This window comes from Periophthalmus magnuspinnatus, chromosome 19, assembly GCF_009829125.3.
Source record: "Periophthalmus magnuspinnatus isolate fPerMag1 chromosome 19, fPerMag1.2.pri, whole genome shotgun sequence".
In the NCBI taxonomy this organism is placed as follows: domain Eukaryota; kingdom Metazoa; phylum Chordata; class Actinopteri; order Gobiiformes; family Gobiidae; genus Periophthalmus; species Periophthalmus magnuspinnatus.
In genome coordinates, this window is record NC_047144.1 from 24975537 (window position 1) to 25000274 (window position 24738).

Sequence of the window (24738 nt, forward strand, 5' to 3'; positions counted from 1 at the left end):
AGACGTGTCAGCCAAGACAGCCCCACAACATCCAGAGACTTGAGGTACTCAGGACGGATCTCGTCCACCCCCGGAGCCTTGCCACCGAGGAGCTTGCCAACCACCTCAGTGACTTCAGCCAGGGTGATGGACGAGTCCGCCTCTGGGTCCCCAGTTTCTGCTTCCTCCTCGGAAGACGTGACAGTGGGATTGAGGAGATCCTCAAAGTATTCCTTCCACCGCCCGACAACATCCCCAGTCGAAGTCAGCAGCTCTCCACCTGCACTGTAAACAGTGTTGGTGAAGCACTGCTTCCCCCTCCTGAGGCGTTGGACGGTTTGCCAGAATCTCTTTGAGGCCATCCGATAGTCCTCCTCCATGGCCTCCCCGAACTCCTCCCAACCCCGAGTTTTTGCCTCCGTGACTGCCCGAGCCGCGGCACGCTTGGCCCGCCGGTACTCATCAGCTGCCTCAGGAGTCCCACGAGCCAACAAGGCTCGATAGGACTCCTTCAGCTTGACGGCATCCCTTACTTCCGGTGTCCACCACCGGGTTCGGGGATTGCCGCCGCGACAAGCACCACAGACCTTACGACCACAGCTACGAGCAGCCGCATCGACAATAGAGGTGGAGAATATGGCCCACTCGGAGTCCATGTCTCCAACCTCCCCCGGGATCAGGGAGAAGCTCTCCCGGAGGTGGGAGTTGAAGACCCCCCTGACAGAGGGCTCCGCCAGACGTTCCCAGCAAACCCTCACAATGCGCTTGGGCCTGCCAGGTCTGTCCGGCTTCCTCCTCCGCCAGTGGATCCAACTCACCATCAGGTGGTGATCAGTTGACAGCTCAGCCCCTCTCTTCACCCGAGTGTCCAAGTCACGCGGTCAGAGGTCAGATGACACGACAACAAAGTCGATCATCGACCTCCGACCTGGAGTGCCCTGGTGCCACGTGCACCGATGGACACCCTTGTGCGAACATGGTGTTTGGGACAAGCTGTGTCTAGCACAGAAGTCCAATAACAAAACACCGCTCGGGTTCAGATCGGGGAGGCCGTTCCTCCCAATCACGTCCCTCCAAGTGTCAATGTCGTTACCCACATGGGCGTTGGAAGTCCCCCAGGAGAACAACGGAGTCCCCGGTTGGTGCACTGTCTAGTACCCCTCCCAGGGACTCCAAGAAGGCCGGGTACTCTGCACTGCTGTTTGGCCCGTAGGCCGACACAACAGTGAGAGACCTGTCCCCGACCCGAAGGCGCAGGGACGCGACCCTCTCGTTCACCGGAGTGAACCCCAACACGCAGCGGCTGAGCTGTGGGGCAATGAGCAAGCCCACACCAGCTCGCCGCCGCTCCCCGCGGGCAACGCCAGAGAAATGGAGAGTCCAACCCCTCTCGAGAAGTTGGGTTCCAGAGCCCAAGCTGTGCGTGGAGGTGAGGCCGACTATATCTAGCCGGTAACGCTCAACCTCCCGCACAAGCTCAGGCTCCTTCCCCCCAGCGAGGTGACATTCCACGTCCCCAGAGCTAGTCTCCATGTCCGGAGATCCGGTCGTCGAGGTCCCCGCCTTCGACTGCCGCCCGGATCTCTCCGCACCCGCCCCTCATGGCTCCTCCCGCAGGTGGTGGGTCCACGGGAGGACGGCCCCACGTCGTTCCTTCGGGCTGGGCCCGACCGGGCCCCGTGGGGAAAGGCCCGGCCACCAGGCGCTCGCTGCCGAGCACCCACCCCAGGCCTGGCTCCAGGGTGGGGCCCCGGTAACGCCAGTCCGGGCGACGTAACTGGCCTCGTTGTTTCTCTATTCATGGGGGGCTTCTGAACCGCTCTTAGTCAGACCCGTCTCCCAGGACCTGTTTGCCATGGGTGACCCTACCAGGGGCATGAAGCCCCCGACAACATAGCTCCCAGGATCATTCGGGTGCTCAAACCCCTCCACCACGTTAAGGTGGCGGTTTGGGGAGGGGCTTTATTTGGAATAATTAAGAATAAAATAATTAAGAATAAAACCATTTTGATGAGAAATTCATATCATATCATGTACAGACTACTACAGACAGCTACTGAAACTTTACATTTGAAAATGTATTAATTATAAAAACTTTATGTTGAAATTAATTTAAATTTTAGTAGAGAAGACAATTGTTTTGTAGTGGTTAATTCTCATTTTCTTTATGTTCTATCCATTCACATGACAGATCCCCCGGTATTGTACCCTGCCCTCACATCCTGCCCCACAAGGAAGTATTTAACATTATGGAAGTACAACAGTCTTATATGGAAAGAATGTAAAGGCATAAGGGTTTGACGTCACACATCCGCCTCCGCACACTTCCACATGGAAAAGTGCATTTACTGTGTCTGTGTGCCAGTTAGTCTGCATGTCTACTAGTGCACTCAGAGTTTCCCACATCACATTGAAGCACAATCAGCCCCTAGGCAGGCAGGCTAGACTTAAAGGTGCACTATGTAACTTTTCTGGTGTATCTGCCGATCGCTTTCCTCCATGGAGATTTTAGTTCTGTGCCTTGAGTATTTCACAGTATGGCATTAAAGATATTTTGGGCAATAAATAATCAATAAACTAAATGTTAAATGTCAAACTGTAACACATTCCAGGCAAAGCACTAACCTCTCTCTGTGAAGACCAGCTGGTGGTGGACTAGACATGGTACCAGCAAAGCAGTGATTACCTTAAATTTCAGACTATAAGCCGCTACTTTTTTCCCACACTTTGAACCCTGTGGCTTATACAACGGTGCAGCTAATTTATAGATTTTTACTGCTAGAGAGTGCCCCCCGGTGGCTATTAGCCAGTAAACGCAAAAGTGAGACAGACGGAAAAGATTATGCACTGAAGAATACACTAGTTTGTTTTCATGAAAAACACACGACACAAGGCCTATATATGTTCTAAATGTATTTTCTTTTAAAATTTAGCTGCTGTGGCCTATGTTCATTTGCGCTCAATGGTCCGAGATTTATGGTAGTTCTAAAAGGAATCCCTCCATCTATGTCAATACACAAAATTCTATCAAAAAATCAGGGAAAATTAACATGAAATTAACATTACCACTTTTTCTGTTGTATTTGTAGCGAGCCAAGCCAGAGACCTCCTATCCAAAATGCTGGTAATAGATGCTTCTAAAAGGATCTCAGTGGATGAAGCTCTACAGCACCCCTACATCAACGTGTGGTACGACCCCAGTGAAGTAGAAGCTGTAAGTACCACTACTAAAAATTTTGCCTAAAATGTTATGTAAAAAGTGAGCTTCCATTAGTGTTGTAAAATTCCAAACTGGATTTCGATACCACCAAAATACTTTAAGACAACAGAACATAACATTAAATCATAGTATTTTCTTTTATATTACTATGAGGTCTTATATCTGTGTAATCTCTCAGTCATAGGCAGGAAAGGTTCATTTCTGTCCTGTGAATGTGACTTTTTTAATATCAATACCTGCTCAAATAAGTATTTAGTTTCGATTCAAGTTTTAGTATCTATTAGTATCTGATTTTACTTTTGACAACCCTAGCTCCCATTAACTGCTTCTTTTAAAAAGGTGGATAATACATGCCTTTTTTTTCTCTACTTCAATTAGGTGTTGAAATTCAAAGTGTTATAGATACACAATGCATAACAAAAAGAGTTTTAACTTGGAACACAGTCAAATTATATGCAAGAATTAAATGGGAAAAGAATTATTCTGCAACAAAATGAGTTTAACACTTCAATAATCATCCATAGATTGTTTAAACCATTTGGAATATATATTTTACTCAAGTATATTTGAGTGTGTATATGCTTTTAAACATGTTTGCAGTTATTTTGACAATCCAGTGGTTCTTCAGAAAAAGACTCAGGGCTGTTTGGGAAAACTAGCTAAACTGCACATTGATGCCTTCATCGTCTTGTTAGCCTCAAGTGGTATCTGCTGTCATAATAGTTTAAGTGCACTTAACCGCAGAGTTTAGATTGTAGATCTGTTTTGCAGATGTTATTTTTATGTTATAGTTTAATGCATTTGTATAAACTGCACAGAAAAGACCGCCTTAAACTTTCCATTTACATGTTTTTTGAATATTAATATACATTTGTCCCATTTCAGCCTCCTCCAGTGATCACAGACAAGCAGTTGGATGAGAGAGAGCACACAGTTGAGGAGTGGAAAGGTACGAACGTGATCGTTTACATATGAGAAATAGGTGGCAGTAAACTTATAACATAAAGTTATAAATCCCATGTAAATCGCATTATTAGTCAAACTGTCAAAATATAAACTAAAGAGTAAAGCTAACCAAAGCAAGGCTAAAGGAGTGAATTAAGAATGTGGCAACGTATTGTCATTATGAATAAATAAGTAAAATAACCGTGGACCCACCCCTGTGGGACTCCAAGGAGTAAAACAGAAAATGCTGTACTTTCTTGTATGCAATGCTCTCACTATATATATTTTTTTACTCACACTTCTGTAAATGGGGTTCACATTTGAGTTATAATCATTTCTTGTCTGCTTCACACGTGATGAATGTTGCAGCGCACAGGTGCACTGAGAATGAAATGTATTTTGATATTTAACCAGATGTGATGTGTATTTTAGAGTTGATATATAAAGAAGTTTTGGACTGGGAAGAAAGGACAAAGAATGGTGTCATCAGGGGACAACCTCCTTCCATAGGTAAGATTTCCTGGTTTATGTTTGTGCATTTGTTATTGATCAATATTGTTTACTTTTTAGGGATGTCACAGTATGGTATTTCCACATTATCCATCCAACTAGATGCTGTACTAAAATAGACCCAAAAAAGATATCATAAATTTGTGAGATTTATGTAATACTCTCATCAATCTATTGACAGTATTGTTCCTGATGTTTCTGCTACATGTCGGTTGATTTAAAAAAAAATTTTTTTTTCCTTCTACCATGTTTTTTTTTTTTTTTTACATTTGATGTATTACACCTTCTGCTTGACTTATCTTATCTGTTTATTATCACAGCACAAGTGCAGCAGTGAGCGGCAGCCGTCCGCAGCCACCAGCATCTCCTTGTACATGATCCTATTCTTCCTCCCTGACCTGTGACCCCTCCCTCATGGGCGGGACCCTAATAAAGGGTTAGCTGAGTCTCTGCCCCCTGCTGCTGCTGCTGCTGCTGCTGCTACTACTACTACAGCCAGAGGCCCCTGGGCTGCTGCACACGACTATCATGGACTTGTCTCCTGGTCCTCCGGCAGGACCTTGCTCCCCAGTTGAAGACTTTTACGCCTTTTAAGCCCCACCCCCTTCTCACCCAACTTCTCCTCTGTGCTTGTCTTCAGTAGAATAGCGTTAGACATATAGCTGTTTAAGAAATCTTTTTCTAATGTCAGACTTTTCCATTTTTGTTTTGAAATTTAAATTTTAGTCTTTTTTTTTTTGTCTAAACTTATTTTCTTTGAACTGTAATTTATTATGACATTGTTATTTGGAAACACATTATAATTACTACACACTACTAGGCATCAAGATTGGAAAGTTGCTAATTTAAGACTATTACTCCCAATATATGAAACCTTAAGAATACTTTTAATTCTATAATAAGCTGTGTAATTTATATGTAAAACAATTAATGCTTTATAATGTTTAGTTATTATAAGTGTTTCTTTAATACTTTTGGAACCTAAGATGAGATCTTTTATGATTTTTACCATGTTTCAGTTTCTATTAACTGAAGAGAATCTAAGGAAATAATTGTAAACAAAATTATGTGAATTATGGGTTGTTTTTTTGTTACTACTTTTACAACTTGCCATACAACTGTAGATGAGGTTTGTACAGATTTTATGGTAGAGGTAGATTTATCATTGAGTGTGGCCATTGAAACTGAACTGACAGTATGATGGATCGTGCTCTATTGGTGATCGCACACACAGGTTGGTGATTCATGCATACTGTGTCACTTTTGGACAGTTTTTGTTGTTTTTTTTGTTTTAGCAAAATGAATGTCAGGAAAATGAGACAAATGCTGACCTATGGCCTCAGATTGAACTTCGTATTTTTTTTTTTTACATATCACTAATGTGTTTTATGGATTTGATGGTCTTTCTCTAAACATGGAGCATTCTTTTGAAATTACTGCTACAATTTAACACATGAATTTAACATCAATTTCTTACTACTTACCATTATTGCTACACACTGTACTCATAGGGTTGTGAAAAGTATCAAAAATCAGATGCTTATTGATACTATACTAATACTAGTATCAAAACTAGATAAGAGTTAGATCCTGAATAGCTTTAGAATGATTTTGAGATGTATCGAACAAGTATAAGACCACATGGAATAGTATACACCCATGAACCACTGTGGAATATACCTGCACAACTGAGAGAGATTATGCAAAGACCACATGGTAATACACAAGACTAAAACTATGATTTAATGTTGAAAATCACATTCTATTGTCTAAAGAAATCGGTATGAAGTCTATTCCTTAGTATCAAAATTGACTTTATATGCATAATCCTTTATTTCCACTTGATTTATTTTATGAATCTATACTTAAAATTTAGGTTAATGTAGATTTTTTTTAGATTTTAAGCAAGGATATGACTTTCACAACATGGTAAAATTCAATCAGAGACCAAGTAACCATCTTCCTGTCAGCCATTTTTACTGAAACATGTCCAAAACTTGATGAACACCATACTACTATATATATATACACCACATACTTTTATTGTCAAGCCACTTTTCACATTGTTAAAATTCTATCAAATGGATCTTCTGGATGCATATTTGGTGAAGGAATAGATATTTACACAGAGGGATAACATAGTTTGCCGATGATCGTCTTGTGGAGTCAAAGTGCTATAAAGTAAATATATTTGTGTGACGGGCAAAGTGACGTTTTGGAGAAAGACTGAAATGACTGAAAAGATGCCAGTGGAGTGAATAATAGCGTTTACTCTCCTGGTTTTGACAGCAAGCCAATGTAAAAGAAAGCGGAATCAAGAATGTGTTATTTTGAAAAGTTTTTTTAGTCAGATTTAATGGGTTTTGTGAGGTTGTAAAACGTGGTGGCTTTTGAGTAGAATGTGCTTAAAGTAGGTGATTTTGAGAAGTATTACTGAAGAGGTTATGGCAATTCGGCAGCAAATCATTGGCTGCTTCAGATCCGATATTAGTAATTTCCAAATTTTTAACCAGTTTTGCTTGCAATTTAATCTTGTTGTGAATTTGCAACACAATTATTTGGAACTATTTTATCTTGTATGCAATAATAGTGTCCTGTTGATTTTAACTCGGAATGGTAAAGTGCCTGTTTTAAATTCATTCCTAATTTGGTTGGAGTTCTCATTTCGGGTTGTGTCAAAAAACTTATTGTATATTTTTCTACTTCTGATTTGTCCCCATGATATAAGAAGATTGTATTTAAGGGTATTATTGAAAGGGATAGGAGAATGGCATTTGTTAAAGGTCCCATATTACACAAAATTGACCCTTGAGCTTTTAGCCATGTTGGAATGTTGTTACCTTCTCAAAAACAGACCTGGAGTTGTGTTTTGCTCCAGTCACACATGTTTGAGTAAACCTGTACTATTAGTCTGTTTACATCTCCAGAGAGAGAGATCCAAATGATTCTCGTGAAGGTGTATGGAGTTTAAAAACACCATGGAGCACTTTCTGTATTGCCACTTGATGACATCACAAGGTGGAAAAGCTGAACACAGCCTAAATATGCAGGATTTATGTATTATGCATCTGTGAATGAAATAAAACACAACCCAACCAAGAAATGGTGTAATATGGGCCCTTTAAGTTGTTTTAATAGCAAAGGCAGTTCATCAAAGTGTAAAGTATGAGTTGAGTTATAGCGTTTATTTGACTGATATTTGTGACTGAGAGGCATGAACTTATTGTCAAAATGGTGAAGCAAGTCAGTATTGTGGGATTTGGCTGGTTGAGGTATTGACAAAAATACTAACACAATATTTATAATCATTGAGGCGTCCGTCAAGCCAAGGATAATATATAAGACGTGCTTAAAGGTAGTGATTGCTGTAGTGTTTAGTTGTACTGAAAGAATTGATCATTCTTGCCAAATATGTAAATTTACAAAGATTATTGTCACTTAAAGGGGATTTAATTATAATTATTAGGTTGCACCATTTTTTTTATTATTTTATTTAGATTTTTTAAAATTGTATTTCTCCAAGTATTTTTTTTTTTCATATTACTTTATTGAATCATGAAATTGTTGAATATTTGATATAACTGGTAGAAAGTGGCAGATATACCCATAGCCATATGTGACGCAATATTATATCTTATGTTTAACAGGGTGTATAATTTACTTGATACTGAATATAACATTTATCTTGGGTATTTAATTTAAAAAATGTTTGTACAATTCTTTACACTAAAGCACAAATCTTTAATTAGGCCTATGCATGAATCTAGTTATTTTTCCATATAATGTCATCAGACTGTTTTATTTTCAATTTTATTACCATTAGCAACCAGTTTTGGTTATGTCAAGTATATAAAGGTATACAACACTATAAATGGCTTGTAAAGGCTACTAGTCTTTACTGTTAGCATAGGTGGCTAAAATGATAGTCACTTGTAAATGATAGTCAGTTGTAAATATCATTAATTGATTTGTACAATTTTTTTTTTTTTTTTTTTTTTTACGGTGCAACCTTTGTTATTTTATACATTTCAGTTTTATTATACATTTTGTGACATTTTTGTTTTTATTGGAAATTTCCATAACAGCAAATAGTTACTACTATGACATCTGCTTGATTCCTCAGTTTAAAAACTGGTTTTAGGATGGTAAAATGATGCACTATGTAATTTTTTTCTTGTGTGGGTTCACTACCAGCTTCTCTCCATGGAGACATTAAACTTGGCTCCCTCCATGAAGACAAGAGGGTAACACAGACCAAATTACTCTATGGTTTTCAAGGTTTTGTTCAGCAATGGCAACATCTGTAAATGAATAAATATAAGACTCGTAAGTTTAACGCTGTACTATTGTACGTTCCAGGTGAAGACAAGCAAACCTTTCACTAGAAAAGTTACACGGTGGGCCTTTAAAGACAGGACAAATCTAAACAAGTTCGGCGGTATAATACTGTTATTAGTCGATCGCATAATCCACATTGTCATCTGAAGTGCTCTTAAGTTGTTCCCATTGTAATTGGAGTTGGCTGTATCCCATTTGTTTTGTATTGATCGCATCTCCAAACCACGTGACAGGGAGTTGAGTCGACTTTGATGAACTACCTCGCGCTTCTGAAAACGTTCTCCGCCTGCAGAATTAGCTCTCGGAAAAAATAAAAAAACAAGATGTGTGAATAACAGATTCCATTATTTATTTATTTGAAAGTGTACTATTTGTTTCAACAGACTTCTAGTTTTGTACGTTATGTATGCTTCAGTAAGAGAGAATTGTTCTATGTATTTTTTGTTGGTTTTTACTTTTGACTTTTTAACTAAATGTGCAATACCTTCAGCAAACTGTGCTAGTTGTGTCATGGGCCTAGCCTGTTAGGTGTATCCTGAAGGTAAAATGTTTGGTACTGTCAATCCATGTTTTCCTTTTTTAAAGAATAAGATCTGATTTTATTTCTAAGACTTGTTAATAATAATCAATATGTATTCAGTCTTACCAGTTATAGCAATCCACTGGCTCCACTCAAATGGGTTGGCCATTAGATTGACTCGTTGGCGCCAAAATGTATCGGCCAGAGGGACACTTGGTTGTGACTGGCTAAAAAGCAGGCAGACTCCGCCCTCTTTAAGCGTTAGCATGTTGAAGGGGCTGTACCTGATTTTTTTTCCTGGACTAATGGTGCATTTTGTTTTGGCTTAGCAAGTAGCGTAAAAGCGGTTTCTAAGTGCTCTGTTAGCATGCTAGCTGCTGTTAGCTTGAAAATTGTGAAAAGCGCTTTAAACTTATTATGGTGAATAATTAGGAATAACTTAGGACCGCTGCAAAGCATTTCAAATAATCTAGCTAAGTTTTTAAGACTAAAAATCAGGCATAGCAGTTAGAAGAAGTTTGTAATATTGTAAAAGATATAAATCAACAACTTACTGATTTCCTATTAAATCTGTTAGATCGTCCCTTTCTTTTTCAAAACAGCCAATCACAGCCAATCCACCAGACCTATACATATACTCCAGCGCCGACCTATGACTTGGTAAGCTATAATAATGTTAATAAATAAGAAAAGATGCGTAAATACATGAAATCACTATATGTACGGTGCTGGTTTGTAATGTTTGCTAGTGAATCCAGCCATGCAAGTTAGTTTTAAGAATTCCTGGATCGGTGTGTTGTCAAAAACTACGACCGACAAACAAGTGCACTACTAGAATACATGCACTGGGATCTGAAGATGCCACCTCTTGGAAAAAAATAAGTACATGTTAAACTGCAAATAAATGGAATACACTTGTCATGGTTGTCATGGTGTTTCTTTCAAATCACAAAATTAAACTAAGCCATCGTCAACTTTATTCTCGTATGTCCATTCAGTACAGTGTAATAAATAATAAATAAGCACCACAGATCAGCAATGCAGTAAGACACATTAGTGAAGACATTGTTAGTGGTGTGGCTGCAGTGGTTAAATACAAGTATTATAAAATGACTCCTAATACTTGTGTGTTCTAAAAAAAGGTTTGTTAATTTTAAAGAGAAATTGAGAAAAGGTCCACCAGTTTAGAGTCACTTATAAGGGTACTAAGTAGGACTTATGTTAGAGGTCTACTTGCACGCTGGAAACATAAAATCCTAAAATCTAGGTAGAAATTTGCTTCAAAATGTAGGCAGCTATAATATGCATCTGTGAATAAATTTGAGTGTATTTGTAAGTGGGTACTTTGAAACCGAGATGCATGTACCAGTTTGTATCCTTAAAAGCATAAAAAGTTCATTGAAAACTGATTTTTAGCTTAAATATTTTTACATCAGCTTTTTAAACCCCATTTTGATCATGCAAGGCCAAATATGAAATATATTAAAGGTCTTTTATGTAACTTTGTGGCGGAAGGTCCACTTCCTACTTAGGTACATGAAGATGTACCTTTGATTTGTCTGGAATGTCTGGAACTTATGTATTTCCAAGGACAAGTTATAAGTCAGAAAGGCGGCCCATGACTTTAAGCCATAAAAACACATGCTATACTATGTCATATTCTAGGCAAAGCTATAACATGTCCCTGGACACAGGGAGGTGGCAGATCCCTCACCAGAAAAGTTCTATCTTGACTGCTGGAGCAAACCTGAGCAGTGCAGTAAAAAACATTTCCCTATATTCTTTTTGTAGGACTAGTTTCATCAATAACACATTACATTCACTTCAATGACATATTCCAATTTTAAAACTTCCATTCAATTTCACAATTCTCAAAATGTTCTACCGCTCATGCCACAGTCCTTGCTTCTTCATATTAAAACATGAAAACAATGCAACCACTGTCTGAACTCTTGTGGACAAATACACTCTATACATGGCTTGAGTTTGCGGCAGATTAACAACACTACTTTTCCTATTTAAAACACTTCCCAGAAAGGCACGACCAGGAAACTCCATTGTTTTTGAGGGCAGTGGTCAGCAGTGGTGTGCCAAAGTCAACATGGTGTCCAGGTTAAAGTGGGAGAGAACAGCTGAGGCGGTCCTGCTTTGGTATAGAAAGTGTATTTTGAGTCTTCTGACAAGTGGTTTTACATGAAAGTTTTTGGCATCAGGGAACAGGAAATTATGAATGTTGATGTGGACGTGTTGAAAGAGGCACTACAAGCCGGAGAAGTGATCTCATTAAATGCTTACGGTGAAATAAGGTCTGGTTGAATACTGTACAATCACAATTTAGAAAAAAAAATCTACAAGCAAGCACATCTTACAGGTAACAGCTGACGGGTGTTGAAGTTGCTATCCGTAGGTTTCATGGGTTGAAAGTAACCGTACCCTCCAGATAGAGGACATATACACATTTTTAGTATATACATGTCTACCTCATATCTGGGGACAGAGATAGGTTAATGTTTATGGAATTTAAAATCAAAACCTTACATATAGTACCTTTAACTTTTTAGAACAAATGAAGCTCTTGAAAGGTAAAAAGTCCTCAAATATGGCATATAGGAAGTTGAATCCCCTGAAAAGGATTTAGGGGTTAAGGTATAATCAATACTTATACACCAGAATACAATTCACTCTGATTATGGGTGTTATGACGAGATACATAATACTTTGTTTTGTTTTAATAGGTGACAGAGGAACAGTGCCAGAACTGTTAAGTATGGTTGCACATGGTTCTTCAATGCGGTAAAAAAGTAAAATAATATTGCAAATGTTTTTTTTGTTTTTTTTTTAACTAGACACTTGTTTCTCAGTGTTCTTGCATATTATTGGCAGCAGTTAATTTGATTCCCGATTGAAGCCCTGTCTCATATTAAGGTATGTACAATAACATGTTGCTTTGTTTATAATGCATAATTAGACTTTTGTTTAATTTTGTAATTTTATCTGACACACATACTTAGCCGATTGTTTCTTATTATGTACCACATATTTAACCCCAACGAAAAAAAAAAAAAAAAAGTGTTAAGATGAGCCAAGCGAGGTACTAAATGCCATTCACTTGCATCCAACACAACAGCTATTCACACAGTGTATTCACATCATTGCAAGTGGTGGAAAAAGGTTCATACAGATTTGACTAGACAAACCTGGGGATAAATGCTGCTAATCCAATCAAAAAGACATGTCTTTAAGTAGTGCTGTGCAACTGAAGCACTGCACCACGGGAAACGTTTTGCCCAGATCACTTTCTTCATATTGAGCGTGCACATAGTGTCTTTATAAAGGAATGCCCTGATTCTCAAATGGAATATACACCCTGCTATACGCCTCCAGGGCCGAGTCTGTTAAATGTCACTAGTCCTCGCGCCCAGGGCCAGGTCACCCAGTGTGAGGAAAAAGTCCTCCATCTCCTTCTCCAGGAGGCGGTTGCGGTTCTCGGCGTCCTCCCGTGCGCGCTCCGAGTTGCGCAGTTTGATCTCGAGCATGCGTTGCTTCTTGCGTTCTTGTTCCATCTCCTGTTCCAAAAGCTCCATTTGGGAACAAAGAGCTGCACTGGACTCCTCCAACCTGACACCGGCAAGAGAAAGACAACATGCAGTTAGAAAGGAACTTAACTGAAGGAGTGGCTTGGATGAGCAGCGAAACATCTTCACTCCTGCAACGATTTGTCCAGTTGACAGATTAAAATGTCATCTTTTGCTATGGATCAGACCTGGATGACTGAGGGATTACACAGACATGAAGTTAGAAGCAACTAGTATAAATTTTTGTTTTGACATTACTTTACTCTTAACCAGAGCACACTGTACTGTCATTCAAATGAAGTTATATAACACTTACTTTTGGATGCGTGCCTCATAGTTGGCCCTCTGTTTCCTCAGCTCCTCCTTGAGCCCCTCCACCAGACTGCTGAGTGTACTGTTCACCTCCTCCCCCTCCTCAGACATAATTATGGACGGTACTGGAGCTCCCCCCACTGTATTCCCATTCTCACTGCAGGGGGCACTGCTACTGCACAGTTCCATGGCCTCACAACTGTCCGGCTCCGAGCTCGGATTATCCATCTCCCTTTGACTGTCCATCCAATCCCCTTTCTCTCCATTCCCGCTCACAATCCCAACGCTCACTCCCCCTGATGGATCGCTGCTTCCGGAATCCGGCATGGAAATTTCGCATGACGAGGTAGACCAGGGAGTGCTTGCTACACTGGGAACGCTGCCCATACTTGAAGACGACGTTACATTGTCATAAGTAGAGAGTCTTTGCGAAGAACCCGTAGAATCCCGATCTCGCGTCGAACGTTCTCCAGAAGAAGTTCTCCGGTGACCTCTTAGAGAAGACAGTCCGTTCATCAACCAGTTCCCTCCACTACCTCCTCCTCCAGAAGATACGCTGCTTGCATCTGCCACTGATGCTGATTTAGCTTGAGGTTGCGCGCGAGGAGCTGATGAACTTTTGAACGAATACTTCCAAGATGGCATAGTTTTGGCTTGTTTGCTCGGGCTGATCACCGTCTCGCCCTTGCTGATTTTTGGACCCGGGTTGGGGGTTTGTACGGGGGTTACGGCGGCACACAGCTTGGCGTCTAAAGAGGAAGCCTCACTCTGGCAGTCCTGGTCAGGAAGGCTGGACACGGGACAGTTGTGGAGGTCCTCTTCGGAGATCCAGGCTCCTAAGCTGCGATGGTGGAGCTGGTGAGGAGGGAGGTCTGTGTTGATAGGTGGGATGGTGAGGGACTCCTGTTCTCTCCCTGAGTACAAGCGTTTGTGCTCCCGGATCAAGACAGTCATCAGGTGTTGGACCAGAGACGTGCCTGAAGAGAGGGAAAAAGGTTTTTAGTAAAGAGGAGAATATTGTCAAAGCAGCACTTTGTGACTGGTTAAACTGGTGTGGGCTGTCTACATCTACTTTACATAAGCCTGACCTACATTTTATTGATCGCAGATCCATAGAAAAGAGACTCATGTCTGTAAATTATGTTTTGAAATGAGAAAGGGATGGCTGTGTGAGGGTGGTCCAGCTATTCTAACACTGCATTGTTCCTGGAAAAATTCATTCATGAGAATCCTGAGATGTGTGGAAGGGTTTATGAGCTAAGAAGAAGTTAGAGCTGAAAGTAGCAGTTTAAATAATTTCTTCTTCAAGACACCCCAGTTTCAAGCTAAAAAAAATAAAAATAAAAAATAAATAAATAAATAAAATTATATATATATATATATATATATATATATATATATATATATATATATATATATATATATATATATATATATATATATATATATATATATATATATATATATATATATATATATAGTTGATTATTTAATTTTTTTATATTTGAAATCATGATTATTCAAACAATTAGTATTTCCTTGAGATAATGTGGGGTATCAACATGCAAAAAATGAAGCATTTAATACATGAAATTAAAGTTGGTGATGTTTTTCACAGAAATGCACAAACTCTGCAAGCAGAAAGGTTCAATCCACCACATTTCCACTCAAAGAAACAGGTGCGTACTGTTAATCATCTTGATTACACAATTACACAGTTTTTGTAATCGATTAGAGCAATGACCATATCTATTATATGAAATTTGATTCATGGCACAACCCTACCCCAGCTTAAAAAGAGCTCAATTGTAAAGCAAAAAAATTGCAGTTTTTGACTTGTATCAAATTAAAAGTGCAAATGAATGGAATTGATTTATTACAATATAAATGAGGTTTTAGCATAAACAGTCCTCAATACTGAGTGGAAGACATGAAGATAGTTTTCATTATTGATTGATTGTTACACCTGCTCCTTTTGTTCTATTTGCTCATTTCAAACAGGACACAAACCTTCCATGATGGTGACAGGGTCCTCCAGCTTGGGTCGAAGGATGTTTGGTCCAAATACTGTGGCAAGGTTCTGGACACTCATCTTGTTCTCGTTACAATGAGACTGCACCTCATCAAGGAACCTAGAGAAATATTTATAAAAAGAAATAAATGTATAAAACAGTTCAATAGAATAGTTATGTAACTTGATTATTTCTGTACTCACTTGCATATGTACTTAAGCAGATTGAAGTTGGGCAGAGGTAGATTACTGACTTGTTTCCCAAGCTCCTGGATACCCTAGATATGGAAGACAGTATTTAACATACAAAATTAAATTCATATGTTAATTTCAAAATAAAATAGCTAACAGTGCATTCCTCATACCTCCTCCTCATCTTTGGCCAACAGCTGTGCACACGTGAGGAAGTCTTCATATTTGGAGAAAGGAATGACAGGCTCAGGCAGCTCTCGCAGATACAGCTTCAGCAAGGACGCCACAGTGTGGACATCTGTGTTACTGCAGGACAATGAGGTTAATACTGTATTAGTAAGAAGACTGGTTTAGAGATAAATTAGGAAATGGGACTATATTGCTGGGATCAAATTAACTTGGGCCTGATTTTAATACTATGGAATACCAATATGATGATAATAAAAAACAGTCTTCTTTAGATTTTTGATTGAGATGTATCACTGAGGAGTTCTGGGCTGACTTAGGCAGACAAATGCCAGTTGTTTTGGTGATTTTTCACAAGTCCTGTATGATCAGTTCTGGGGGATTTTCTTAAAGATGTACTATGTAACCTTTTGGGATTAGGACACGTCACATGCTTGTCACTGCGTCGATGTTATTGCTTTGCCTTGAAATGCCTCACAGTATGACATTAAAACATTTAGCTCCATGGAGACAAGCAGATGATGTTACCCGGCCAAGGTAAGGGTCCGCTCTGTGGTGAGGAGACCACGCTCATGGTAAAAATGCATGTTTCACAATGGATTTTTGAGTACCTGATATTTCATAAATAAAAATAAAAATAAGTTAAATGCAATGGAATATTCCAGACAAAATAATATCTCCATGGAGACCAGCAGGTTGTGGACCCCCCATCATCAAAGTTACATCTTTTAGATATTTATTACTTACATACATAATTTTGAAAACTATAAATTCCTTTTTCATAATGTCAGATGTGTGGATGGGAGTTTTGCTTTATATTGAATTATACAGTAAATATTTGTCTCAGCAGCTGTTGTTAAGTGAGACAATGCATTTTAAGGTGCTATTTCTCTTGGAAAATAAGAAACTCATACATACACACACACAAAACAGGTCCGCTTTACAGCTCACTTTAAATGAGTAATGAAAGTACTGAAATGAATGAATCCTAAAACTAGTATCTTGCTGTCGAGATAAAAGGCTGTGCTACAATGACAGCAAAAGTCAAAGTCAAAATGTAAACTGAATCACACAATAAATTTATTTTAAATGATATACAAATCTCATCTTATCTCGATCTTGTGGACAAATTCTTACGTCTCATCTCATCTTGTGAGAATGCAGTCTTAACCCCTCCCCCATCAAAACTAGATACTATGAATACTGAAACAGAAATTACACATAGGAAAAACATAAAGTTTTACTGATTTAGAAAGGTCTTTATTAGTCTTGTCACAATAAAATTTCAAACTAGATTTCCATATTAAGGATTATATTTAATACTTTAGACCTTCTTTAGACAAGAATGTGATTCAACATTAAATAATAGTACTTTATTTTAGATTACAATATAGTGTTATATCTATGTAATCCCTCCAGGTATCCCTCCAGGTTCATAGTGGTCAATGGGCATATACTAGTCTATGTGTCTTATACTTGTTCTGCTACAGCTCAAAATCATTCTAAAGGTATTCAGGAAAGGTTCATTTTTGTCCTGTGAATGTGACTTTTTTAGTATCGATACTTTTGTTCTACTTACGTTCAAATGATTTTCAATACTTTTGACCCTTTGCATTTGTATTGAGTTGGCCTATATCGTTTTACTCATTATAATCAAAATACATTTGAAATTTCAGTATCTTGTCAACAATCATTACCAGTCAAACAGTGGCTTGTCTCCGCAGTCAAAAGCCTCCTGCAGATCTTTGACCAGATTGGCCTGTCCTGGCATCCTGAAGAGCCCCTCCTCATCTAGCCCCCTCTCCCTTATGAAGTCCACACACTGCTCCACCAGCAGAGGAGCCAGTCGGGGCCCGAACTTCTTCTCATACTGCACCGTGTCCTCCAGACGCTGGCCAAAGATCCCTGTAAAGAGGACACACACAAGAGGAAGACAATACAACGAGCATCATCAGTAAACTTAACTGATCATAACTTAAACCCAAACACCATAATTACAAACTGTGGCAGTGGTTCTCAAACTGCAGTACGTGTACTACTGGTGTTAATCAAGTAATACATTTTTTTTTTTTTTTTTTCTTGAAAAATTGACAAAAATAGATTTATATCCCATTCCCAAATTGGAAAATAGTAGTTTACTGTAATCTTTCTTATATGATTCATGCTAAGCCCCGCCCTTTTTCTCTGTGCCAGGCATGTGATTCACACTACCCCTTTTCTCTGACATTTTATATAATTGTGATAATGCCAACACAGATATTGTCATTGTATCAACAGAATGTGTAGAAAAAAACCTGCTTTGGACCCTCTTCCTATTAATTTGTAAGAGAGTGGCCCATGTCAAACCTCTTGGCCCGGGCGCCCCAGATTTCAATTGCCAGCCCTGCTCATCCAGAATATTCTCCGCTAGATCATAGTTTTTTTCACTTATAACAAAGTAAATACTATAACAGTCTTTTTAAAATCAATATTAAAATAATAATTATTCATATCTATAACCTTTTAAACTGTCAGCAACTTTAGTAATTATCGTGATCGCAATTATTTTGGCCATGATAATTGTGACACAGTATCGTCCCAGGCCTAATCACAACTACACTTTGTAAGTAACAGTGTAACAACAGCACCGCGCAGCACTAAAGCAGGTAGTCGGCTTATTGCTCCTCACACACACCATGCGGGGCCTATGTAACCTCTGCAAAGTACGAAGTGTTACCTGCAAGGTGGCTGCAGCACTCGCAGCTGGCGGGAAGCTCGCTGTAGTCATAATAATTGACAGAACAGGTGCTACATAACAGCAGTGCGCTTTTGTCATATATCCTGAAGCCACATTTCACCAAGTTAATCCATTCCGGCTCCGGCATTGGGCTGGGTATAATAATTCCTTATGATAAAGTGAATTAATAAATAGCGTTGTAAAGCGGTGCTGTGGTGGAGAGCAGAGCAGCTGGCAGCGGGGCAGTAGGGCCGGGGCACTGTGCTGTTAAACATGGCCTATAAGTTGGCGACAGGTCTATTCTGGACCCAGAACACAGCGACCACCCCCAGCCATGAGAATATACGACAGCTCCTGAAATATTACCACGCAACACGCAAAACAGCATGCTACTGTCCACGTGTAATGTAAGCTAGTGCTAATTGACTACTCGCACCTATTCTAAATGATGTGCTGCCATCAGTTAAGATTTTTTTAAAAAGTGTTCACACATAACATGCTTTGCCTTTTTATTTAGATTTTTAATTTTTTTTAAATTTTTATTACAAAGTAGCCCACCTTGGCAAAAATACAGTACCTTATTGTCAGCATGGGATGACATTGAAAATTTTGTGTGACAACTATCACTGCCAAAATAATTGCGATTAACGATTATATCACATTAATAATTAAAGTTGTTATGGATATGAATAATTATAACTTTAACGGAGAATATTGTGGATAAGCAGGGCCAACTGAAATTTGGAGGAAATAAGCCTCACATGCCTCCCCCCCATAATACAAATTAATAGAAAGAGAGTCCAATTCTGTGCCCCTAAGACCCTGGGGCCCCTTTGTCCCCCCCATTTTTTCTGCACATTCGTTTGATATAATGGTGATTATCTTTGTTGGCGATTATCACGATTATATAAAATGTCCTGCGAATTATTATTGTCAATTCTTTTTATCACAATAAACGATATTATTGTTTATTAACCCTACTGATGTATTTCAATTAGGCTACTGGCTATTACTGTATCACTATGTTGTTCTTTAAAGCCACAGGGGCAAGATATAGAGATTGAAATAGTATCAACTCGCATCTTTCAGGACAGGTGGTAGCAGGTGCACCTGTCATGCAGCTAACGGGATAATTAGCTGGACCACCCTTTAAGATAGACACAACAAGTACGCTAAATAAATGGCCCATATTTTAGCCTATTGTTAGCCCAATTAACTTCAGCAGGCTACATTAGATAGTTATATCTGAAACCCAATTGCATTTCTACTGACAACCATCATAATTCATAAGTCACTTAGGATTTCTTCCCATTAGAGCTAAACAAACCTGCAGCCTACGGTCGTTAAATCAGACAGACAAGTGACAATGAGAGCAAGTATCACAATAGCAGATCTATTTGTGCTCAGTATCCCATCTTTTCTTCTGTAGGGTGTATTAATATGCGGACAGTCCATATGGCTGTGTTGTAACATGACACTGGTCCCTTCAGCTGCTGCTATACCCCAGTTCACACCCTGGCATGCTCTGTTATATTTCTGGACTCATGTCAAGTTCACTCGTTAGATGTTCCCCCCACAGCAGACAGGCTGCAAATTAACCGCTGTATCTATTTGACAGGCTCATGCCAAAAGGGGCTAGCCTACTGAAATCCAGTGGACCTATGTGTAGGCAAGTGACATTCCAATGAGAGTCTAACCAAAAAACTCACAATTAGTTTTACTTAATAAGAGGAAAAATGTACTATAGGCCTAATTATGATAGAAACCCAATTGAGCAATATGTTCAGAATTTTTAAACGCACCCCAGTCAGATTAGGAAGCCAGCCTAAAGTACAGACTAGAGACTAATAATAGAAGGTGAGAATTAACTGCAGGCTGAAGAAATGACATCTGGGTTATTTGGTGTTCAAGAGTGTAACTATAGAGTAATGTGCCAGTCAACATATGTATTTAATTATAGGCATGTCATGCTGTCTGGATTTGGTCTGGAAGGAGGACCAAAGAAGGCCAAAGACTGCTGTAAAACAAGGATGTAGTTCTGAGCACTTGCCAAATTCAGGACAATAAGGGATTACTCAAACATGTATGAATCAATCAATACAACTCTGAGGAAACAAATAATGAGGTAAAGGTTTGAAAAATACACCCCCCCTTGCTGTGAAAGGGCATTTCTCTTCACAAACCTGACCTATACATTTTCTGGTGAGAGGTTGACCCATCATCTGTTTGTCTGCAGAGATATTCTTCATTTGCCTGGAATATTCCTCTGAACCTCATCTGATCAGCATATACGCCTCACAGCACCAGTTGTTTTGACAAAAATATGTGCATTTTGTGGGTGAAGGTGTTGTCTGGGTGTGGATATGAAGCAGGACCTTACCTCCCCCAAATGGAGCCCAGATGACCCTGCGGATGGCCTTGACCCAGTCGTCCATGTCATTCTGAGAGTTGGCCATAAGCAGGAAGGATTCATGACTGATCGGCGTCCTGTCTTTCTCTCCACTTCCACCTGGAAACACACAAGCATTTCTTTTATTATATCCAATAGAAAATGTTCAGCAGACAGGGTAAGTACACAGCAGGCCTAAAGAAGTTGTTGGTTTGACTAAAGCTATGTCCTGCTGATCAATAGGTTGGCTAAAAAAGGGGGCGTGGCTAAAGCTCTTTTTCTTTGCCATTATTTCTATGACCTGACCATGTAACTGCAGTCAAAATGCTACAACTGTGTATGAGTTCATTCAAAAATGTCCAAATTTTCAACTACTCTGCTCCCAACCTTCCTTTCTGTGGTCAAGCATATAATTCTTTATCATCTAAATAAAATGATTAGTCCACTACCACAAATTTTGGTTGACTAAGACACCAGTGATGATTCGAACTGCAGCTCCAGTGCACAGACTTTGCTATCCATTGTTTTGCCTTCTGTTTGGCAAATCTAAAAAACATAAAACAAAGAAAAACAAAAAAACAAAAAAAACAACTTCTGGTTAGAAATGTCCTTACTGCAGTACAAATGTTTTGCACTAGAGGGTGCAACTGGTCAAGGCCATTCACCAATTTAAAGTAGCTAATTTGGTATTACTTATCTATTCAAATTTTGCATAAACATTTAACATAAAACACATAAAAGTCTATTATTATTTGCTCTTTCCATTAGATTAGCAAAACAATAAACATGAATTTCAAGCATAAATGATATGAACAGGATCATAATTAGAGCTGAATAGAATATCAGCCACACATTTACAGCAGTGATATACGGTGTCTTTGCCGCAGTCACAGTCAGTTTTGTCACAGTCATTAAGCCGTTAGCAGGAATCCGAATATAAACAGTGGTGCCATAAAGCTAAGTGCCATTGTCACCATCTTCACAAAGTCACACTGTCCTGACGAACAACACTGTCAAAGTGCCTTAGGCTGTGCTCCAAGATCATCAACTCTTATGAGGTTTTAGCTCAGCAGACTGCACACAGACATAGGATCGTTTACATAATTATCAAATCCATCCAACGCATAGCATTTCTTAACAAGCATGATCTAAATGTGGCAAAAATGTGCAAAAGGCAATATAAAACCAAATAAACGTAATGGATAAATAGGAGAGCATGATGACTTTAGACTCCTTGCCAGGGTCATTATGTAAAAAAAAAAAAATCTTTAAAAATGTCTTATGTACATCCAAACGAATAATCTCTTCCACAATAATATGCATTGTCAAGTACAGTTAACAAATGGTGGAATAGAAAGTTTAAAAACAACTACAATCCTCAGATAAAATTATCGCACACTACTCTGCTTTGGAACACAACAAGGTCACATGCTAACGCTCCATAAGACACGGCAATTTGTCCTACAGGAACAATAAAGTGTACCTTAACCTTAACCTGACGCTAGGGCTGTGAAAAACCAGATACTAATCAATACTACAACTAATATCCTCATTTAAGCAAGTATCGACTGCAAAAAGTCACATTAACAGGACAAAAAAAAGAGTAGTTTTATAAGAGCAGCACGCTTTTGTTGTCAAATAGAATCATTTTAGTGCTATTTTCATTCAGCTTCATCAGAACTAGTATAAGATCTCATGGCAACATAAAGAAAGTACTATTACTAGTGCTATACTACAGTATGTGTGTATGAAAATTACATTCTATTACTAAAAAAGGGGCGTTTTTATCTTCATTCTTTGGTATGGAGTACTGAGTTAATTCCTTATCACCAAAATTGAGTTTGAAATTTTAGTTTTGTGACAACCGAGATCTGATCTGAAAACTTCCCACCACTTATATCTTCAAATGCGTAACATAAAACATATCATACACAAATAATTGATCAAAATGCATTTCAACATAGCAACAGCACCCATTTTATTGCAGTTAAAAAAGCATAATTGTTGATGGGATCATTTTCAAGAAGCTTTAATCCGTCTTTAGGGAAATCTTTTTTTGTGTGTGTGTGTGTGTGTGTACAAGCAGCAGTATGGAGCGTTTACCTCCATTTCCCCCAGTACAAGAAGCTAATTAAAGTGAAAAGAGTTGAGATTCTATGACATGAAGGGGCTTGGTGGACCCTTATTAGCCCTCACTTAGAGCATACAGATCCATTAGAAGTGAATGGTCGGAGCAAAAGCAGTGAGTGGAACCTCCTCAGCTCTGATTGGACAGATAAATGACCAGTACAAAGATGTCCTTTTGGAGCCAATTAAGACGGCACTTTACACACACACACACTATTCCACTTGAGTCCTGCCCTCAGCACAAAGTCTCAGTGATGGATTGATTTCTGCTGCTCCAGTCTGGATAGTGACATTTAAGCCCCTCTGTAGTGTAAGCCGTTTCCGCTGGGAGTTTGCGGTTATTGAAGATACAGTATAGTGTATCTGTAGTCATTATTGGGGTTCAGGAAATGTCAAGACTGCTGTCGATTTAGAGACTAGGAGATAAGAATTCAGTAAGCATACATCCAAAGTAAAATAGGTAAAAAAGTTAATTTAAATATGAATTTAGTTTTGTTTGTCTAATTGTTTAACACGTGACAAATGAATTATATGAGTTATATACAATTATTATGCCATAGTGCTGTGTGCCATGCAGAGAGAATGACTTGGTTATTGTGGGCAAGAGTGGGCAAGAGGGACAAAAATTAATCTCTCTTTTTTTTTGATTATCCCAATAACAATTTTCTGACAATGTTATGTCCAATGGAAATGTGCCAATGTGCTCTTTGTAAGTGTTAGTTGGTTTATGACTATGTTTAATGATTGTAAAACCACAAAAGTGCAGACATTTTAATCAATTATTTTTGCAGCATTTTTTTTTGTTGTTACACCCAATATCGACCCTTTGCATATCTTCAAACTAGAGATGGATCGATATGGGCTTTGCCATGGCTGATACCGATTATTTCAGTTTGATAGAAACCGATGGCTGATAAGCTCTACCGACATAATATGAATTCAGTACAAACTCCTCCACAAGCTTGTTTTACTACAAACTGAATCAGTGAGCAGTGTAGTGACATTTTTACAGTACCCTCTTTGGACTAATAGGTTCAAATAAAACTTTATGATTATTCTTTTAGGCAAATATTATTGAGATTTAAGGATGATATTTTGTGCTAAACGCTAAAAAGTGCAACTATATGCCATATATCGTCTTAGTCTCTTTCAAAACAAATTTCACAATATTGTCCATATTTCGTTATTGTACCATGCACCTTTAGTTTTGCACGGCACTAGAGCTAGAGCAGCTAGAGCTGTGAAGAGTAAGACATAATAAATGACAGAAACATCATCTATAAACATAACAGCCTGACAGACACTACAGTGCGACCTTGTGCCTTCATTCATATCCCCCATGTTTTTCCCTGAGAATGCTGTGCAGTGCACAACCTGTGTCCTACAGACCAGATGAAGATGAGCACTTCAGAATTCATGTGTTGGGCTTAGAACAAGCAAAGGAGATTACAAAGTACATATAGACCATGGATTACTTTTAAGATTTAAATTTATGTAGTGCAGATGTGACTGAACATGTTGCACTATAATTTTCCACGCATTAAACTATCCAATACATTAGGAGGATAAGTAATCAGAGACTGGAAGCATAGACAGCAGGTTGTATAAGAGCTCTATTCATTAACTTCTATATAAAAAAAACGCACTGCAAAGATGAGGTAAAATCAAAACTGTACTTAATTTTCTGATTATTTGATAGTTATGTCTGACACTGTCTT

At 38.9% G+C, this 24738-nt stretch overlaps 2 protein-coding genes across 3 annotated transcripts in view; one reads left to right on the forward strand and one right to left on the reverse strand.

Moving 5' to 3' along the window:
- mapk8b (mitogen-activated protein kinase 8b) overlaps positions 1 to 10431 on the forward strand; it is a 38481-nt gene extending 28050 nt beyond the window's left edge. For both annotated transcript variants that reach the window (XM_033984710.2, XM_055229607.1), the window contains exons 9-12: positions 3069 to 3193; positions 4085 to 4148; positions 4577 to 4654; positions 4975 to 10431. In XM_033984710.2, the coding sequence (XP_033840601.1) occupies positions 3069 to 3193; positions 4085 to 4148; positions 4577 to 4654; positions 4975 to 4991 (284 nt within the window). In that variant the 3' untranslated portion in view covers positions 4992 to 10431. The remainder of the gene's footprint in view (positions 1 to 3068; positions 3194 to 4084; positions 4149 to 4576; positions 4655 to 4974) is intronic.
- Positions 10432 to 10478: 47 nt separating this feature from the next.
- The window catches only part of si:dkey-191m6.4 (rho GTPase-activating protein 22), a 45381-nt gene continuing 31121 nt past the window's right edge, over positions 10479 to 24738 (reverse strand). The window contains exons 4-10 of the mRNA XM_055229606.1: positions 20885 to 21013; positions 17486 to 17693; positions 15776 to 15908; positions 15615 to 15688; positions 15410 to 15531; positions 13404 to 14376; positions 10479 to 13130 (exon numbers count right to left, since the gene is read on the reverse strand). Coding sequence (XP_055085581.1) covers positions 12908 to 13130; positions 13404 to 14376; positions 15410 to 15531; positions 15615 to 15688; positions 15776 to 15908; positions 17486 to 17693; positions 20885 to 21013 — 1862 coding nt within the window. The 3' untranslated portion in view covers positions 10479 to 12907. The remainder of the gene's footprint in view (positions 13131 to 13403; positions 14377 to 15409; positions 15532 to 15614; positions 15689 to 15775; positions 15909 to 17485; positions 17694 to 20884; positions 21014 to 24738) is intronic.